Here is a 5,657-nt window from a genome sequence, read left to right as displayed (position 1 = left end):
TCATAATGATATGGCTGATCGGTGTATTTGCCATTTAAGACACCTGTATATTTGTAAGTGAAATGTGTCTAATTAGACCATATTATTTTCAAAAAAAGAAAAGAAAACATTTTTTGGCTTATATGTTGTCCCCAGTTCACCAACCAGCAGGGGAGGCAGTAGATGAATTTGGAACACTGGAGGAAGAAATCTGAAGAGGAAGTCAGAAGCAGATCCTCATAGAGGCTGCCAGTAAACAGAGACTGGAAACTGATGAGAGAGATTTTCAAAACCTCTACACTGTCGCTCCCATCAGGAAAACAAATCTAAAGACCTCAAATGAAGCTAAGACCAGGCATGATACATAATTCTCCCACATTTTAAAGCTAAAATTCGTTCCTTCATCCCCAGCCATCAAGCAGAAACTGGTTTAATTAAAGGTGAATTTTAAAATCTTCCATGTTTCTGAAAATACATACACACACACGAATTATGTTTCTTCTCAGTCTGTCTTTGTGTGTGCATTAAACAGTGTGTATATCTGTGTGTGTGTGTTTACAGTGTAAGGTCCACAGTCACAGGGCTGAACATCAATCTTCCCTCCTCCCCTGACGACACTTCTGATTTATATGGAGAGGGACCGCAGTGTGTACATGTGCACATACAACACACACAAACACGCGCACACACAGACATACACATCTGTCAGTGACAAACAGCACCATTTAACACCCTGACACTGGAGCTGAGTCTCTCTGGTTCAGTGTCCCAACGCCTGAAACGCTTCACTGCACTTAAGTCCAGCTGCACTGAAAATTCCCAGGATACATTTGAAGAAAGCACTGAACGCCTCGGACAAAGACTGTCTGAGTGCCATATATCCACCTAGTACATAAGACTGAACTATATACTGGAAATCTGCCCTAACATAGTTGGGTGTTTCTGCAACTATGGTCACTCACCCAAATAATTAAAATATTTGATCTTGACCTTGTTTTTCTTGATCTTGGAGGTAACCAACAGATGCACGATGCAACGACCTGTAGATATTCACACTTTGTTTGCAAGGGCAACGTGCTATTTTTTTGTTCAAGCTGAGAACCAACTTTCTGGGATCCAAATCAATTTATTTTAGGTCAAAATGCTCCCAAATGGTTCAAAACTAGATGCCCCAACCAGAATGCAGCCCTGTTAGTGAAAAAGGCCTACTATACTGTTTTTCCACCACATTGGCTCTAGTTGTTGAACTGGTTCTGTTTAAGACTCTTGGAAACCACATGTCAACCACTTTTGAGTGGAACCATTGTTATCAAGGTAGTGTTATCAACAGAGGACGTTGCACAATGCAGAATATGATACGCCTACTTTGGTTCCCAAACAAAACCATCTATTTTTTGGTTCCAGCTGGGTTCCGAATCAATTTATTTTTAGAAATTCTCAGGACAGTTCAAAACTAGCTGCCCAAACCAGAAAGGAGCCAGTTCCCTATTGCAGGCCTACAAGTAAAGGTGACCCAACCTGTCATCCATTTGCTCACGTCCTAACTTGACGAATACTTTCACTATGGCATTTTGTTCAATGTTGTGGTAAGGATGCAGAAGTAAGGGACAGGCAAATTTTGATGGAAAAATCATATAAATGACCACTGGACAAAAACAAAAAAGACTTCATATGGTGTGAAGTATTATATATAATAATTATGTCCTATTGTAATGGAATTATTTTATTTTACGTATCTCAACATTGAGACCAGAGTTGAGGGACATTAACTAAAGTGACGTTTAGACCTAGAAGATGCTTTATAAAATGACATAATTTACTTATAATTTTTTATGTCAAGATGTGTAATAACACTTAGTATATATTTATCAAGCATATTTTAAACATTTTAATTTAAATTTAAACTTTTAGTGCTGGGATTTAAAAAACACCCAGTTACAAGATTGATTTGTTAATCATGGATGAAGTTATCTCGAGTAACAGCGAGTTCATATTTTAAAATAAAAGTAACACAAGCACAGATGGTGATGCTGTGAGATTTCAAAGTTTAGTGAAGCAAATTTAAAAAGTTTTGAGCATTCATTAGCATCATGTCCCCTTCTGCTTGCTGTTTGCTGCGGCTGATGAATAGAATCAGAGAACAGAGCGTTAATTATGTCTGAGTTAATTTGATGAACTTAAATATGGTAAACAGCCCTCTTCCATCGCCTCTCATTTGTCTGCATTAATAACTACAAAAACCTCTCATTCCCCTTTCGCACACTCTGCTACTATTTCTCTCTATCGCTCTGAAGAAAAATTATTTTTGCCGGGCAATTAACAAACGACTTTCCTTCAGTTTGATAAGTTGCGGTTGTTTACATGAAGTAAAAAATTAATTCAATTAGGAGGAAAATAGAGTAACTTTGTCTGTTTTCACATTTTTCTTCTCTGTTAATGATTTCTCAAGACTGAGATTTCAGCCAGCCCTACCATGCTCATCCCTCCTTTTATCCCCCCCTTTCATCCTTCCTTCCTTCCTAACCTTTTTCAACTCACTTCCCTGTTTTCTCTCTTCTATCCTCATTTTTATTCACGGCCGTGATGCTAGCCAGTGTTGGGTAAGTTACTGAAAAAAAATTAGGAATTACAGTTATGTGTTACTTCTCTCATAAGTTATTAAATTACTACCAATTACTGCACATACAAGTCATTTGTTACTAGGGAAAATAATTTTTGCATTACTTTTAAATGTCTGCTTCAATTCTCTCTTTTCAGGTAAGCCAAAAGTAATCACTAATGAGCCCATTTACATTTCAGTAATTGTAATTGTGTGATTTAGTTTGAAAATGTAATTAGTTGAAAGTAGTGGAATTTACTCCGTAAGTAGGCTATTACCACTGTTGGGATCAACCATCAACATATATAAAGATGGATGATAGAACAACTTTCCATAAGTGAAGCCAAAACATATTGAAAACCCCCGCCCCCTGGTGGCTGACTGCAGTATAAATAAAGTCCGCTGCCTCCATGCTAGCAGAAGAGCCAAACTAAAAGAAAGTACACATCAAATACATTTTTCCCAAAGATGGTTTCTGTCATTTTAGGTAGTTCTTATCACGCTGATGTTTGTTCCAGTGTTCATTTTTCTGATCAGTTTGGTTTAACTGAAAGGGGGTTTCACGTCATGATTGACAGCTGAGCCCTGCTCACGATCAAATCAGCCGGGCATATGGGCGGGACCGTGATACCATGGCACCGACCCTGATCACCACTTCTTAATTTTTGTACAGTGGGAGGAAGTGGAGACACAACGTCCATCTTTTATACGTCGATTGGACTAATGCGTTAACGCATTATGCCCAACACAGGTAATACCTGCTTGACCTGTTTACTAATATCTTCTGAACCAGAATTATAGACTTAGAGATTCTTTTCCCCTGTGTTTCTTAGATAGTTTGCGATACAACAAAGGTCGCTGGCTGAAATTGAATCAGCAAAGTTGCAGTTACATGGCATGCAAGGTGGCAAGGCTTCTTCACCAAATTTAGTGGTTCCCAACCCTTTCTGTCTGACAGGATCATTGAATTGTCAACACCAAACATGTTCCAAATGTGTTGACCTGATTTTATTCTGACATTGTTGACTTGAATTAGAAGTGATCTCAATCAAGAATCTGAAGCTTTTTTTTTTAACAATAAGTATGATTATAGACAACATGATGGGGAAAAGACTTAGAAGATGACTGGAGATTGAAGGATATAGATGATTTATGGATGGCTGAAAAATCAGAAGTAGAGATGACTGGAGGATGAGACAGATGACTTAAAATTCACACACACAGACACACACAAGTGTGGGGGGGAAAGCCTACCTTGATCATTAGCCATCTTATCTGGATGTTCCACTGAAAGAGCAACAGAGAGAGAGTCAGCAAACTTATAAAATATAAAACAAAGGAATTCATTTAGAGTGGTCTTGATCTTCAGTCAGACACACACACAAACACACACATACACACTCTGACAGACCTTTGGCGGTCCTGAAGTGGACGGGCTCAGACAGTGGGCCGACTCCTTTGGCATTCTTGGCTTGAATCCTGAAGTAATAGACTGTGTCGAGGTTCAAATCCACCACCTGATGGGTCAGCCGGTCGCCGCTGATCGCCTCCATCACCCAATCATCTATCGGCATGTTCTTATCCAGTGTGTAGTAGAGGATGTAACCTGTCAGACAGGACATTATAAGATTAATAACATTTTCAAAAAAGGTGATATTAGACTTAAATATTAACAGGTTAAGTACAACTTTGCACAATACCTCGAAACATTGCACATGTACCATTCATGTTATCCATCCAGATCATATTACACTTTATTGTATATAGTGATTATATTTTATTGTATTTTTATCCTTTTCTACTCTTAGCACTGCATTCGCCAAATTTGAATTTTCCCTACAAGGACCAATAAAGGAACATCTTATCTTATTTATATCCAGAGTGCAGTACAGATCTTCAGACAGACTAAATGTATAACAGTTAGCATTAGTATGTTCTTATGCAGTTTGTAATATAATATAATACCCAAGATATCCATATTAATAAAAGATGTTGAATTTAGGATCAAAGACACCTCATATTTCCATTGTAATATAAGACTAGAGAAAGTGGAAGACTAATATTTGAACAGGTTGAACAAAGTTAGATTAAAGGATGAGGACAGACAGATATTTAGTTGTATTGTGTGAGATATGAAATTTGAGAAAACCCTTTTAGGGACTTAAATAAAACAGTATAATCTTTTTCTGAGAATGATATGTGTGTGTGTGTGTGTGTGTGTGCATGCGTGTTGTGCTGTTATCCCTGCAGGGAGTGTTTGATTTGTCCTCCAGGATGCTGGTGGAGCAGTGGAGCTCGTTAAAACAGACGGGTTTACAGCTGGGTCGAACGCCCGGAGGAAGAGAGAGAGAACAATGGAAGTGTGTGTGTGTGTGTGTGTGTGTGTGTTTGGATACACACAGACAACAACAACCAAATTCTTGTACTCTGAACAGTGTGTTGATGTTAGAAAATAATGTTTGGTCTACTTTTAGAAATTGTACAGACTAAATGATTCATCTATTATTTGAAAACATAATTAGCAGGTTAATTGAAAATCCAAATAACTATGACCTCTGACACACATTGTGTGTTTGCTGTAACTGAACAGTGAATGTGTACCCTGGATGGCTGTGGTGAACTATGTGTTTGGGTTAATTCTCACCTGTGATTCGTCCGTTAGCCTCCATCGGTGGTTGCCAGCTGATTAAAATGGCGCGGGGTCGTCCCTCGCGACTGATCACAGTCAAATCTTTGGGGGCGGAGCTAGGAGCTGTCAGTTATTGATAGACAGGAAGAAGAAGAGAAAATAAAGTTATTGTCAGTACTGGTAGGATGATAATGTGTGATTAGCCTAAATTTCAATCATTGGATAAAAAAACAGCACCTCAGTTAAAAAAAAAGTTTCATGTTCAGACTTTTCAGTTTAACTGGAAGTCAATTGTAGACTGTAGATTTAAGCACATACTGTCGGCCTGCGTTTGTCACCGGAGTCTATGACAGTAATAGGGAATGGTAAATGGTAAATGTACCTGTACTTGTATAGCGCCTTTCTAGTCTTCCGACCACTCAAAGCACTTTTGACACACATTCACACAGC

The 5,657-nt window shown here is 38.4% G+C and overlaps 1 protein-coding gene across 1 annotated transcript in view; it reads right to left on the bottom strand.

The window, feature by feature from the left end:
* Positions 1-5,657, bottom strand: part of LOC118332819 (netrin receptor DCC-like) — a 210,084-nt gene that overhangs the window by 47,174 nt on the left and 157,253 nt on the right. Inside the window, exons 16-18 of the mRNA XM_035668249.1 lie at positions 5,223-5,330; positions 3,990-4,184; positions 3,833-3,865 (exon numbers count right to left, since the gene is read on the bottom strand). Coding sequence (XP_035524142.1) covers positions 3,833-3,865; positions 3,990-4,184; positions 5,223-5,330 — 336 coding nt within the window. The remainder of the gene's footprint in view (positions 1-3,832; positions 3,866-3,989; positions 4,185-5,222; positions 5,331-5,657) is intronic.

Source organism: Morone saxatilis, unplaced genomic scaffold (genome assembly GCF_004916995.1).
Source record: "Morone saxatilis isolate NCDOM2014 unplaced genomic scaffold, NCSU_SB_2.0 Contig21, whole genome shotgun sequence".
NCBI classification, from domain to species: domain Eukaryota; kingdom Metazoa; phylum Chordata; class Actinopteri; family Moronidae; genus Morone; species Morone saxatilis.
This window is presented reverse-complemented; position numbering and strand designations above follow the sequence as displayed.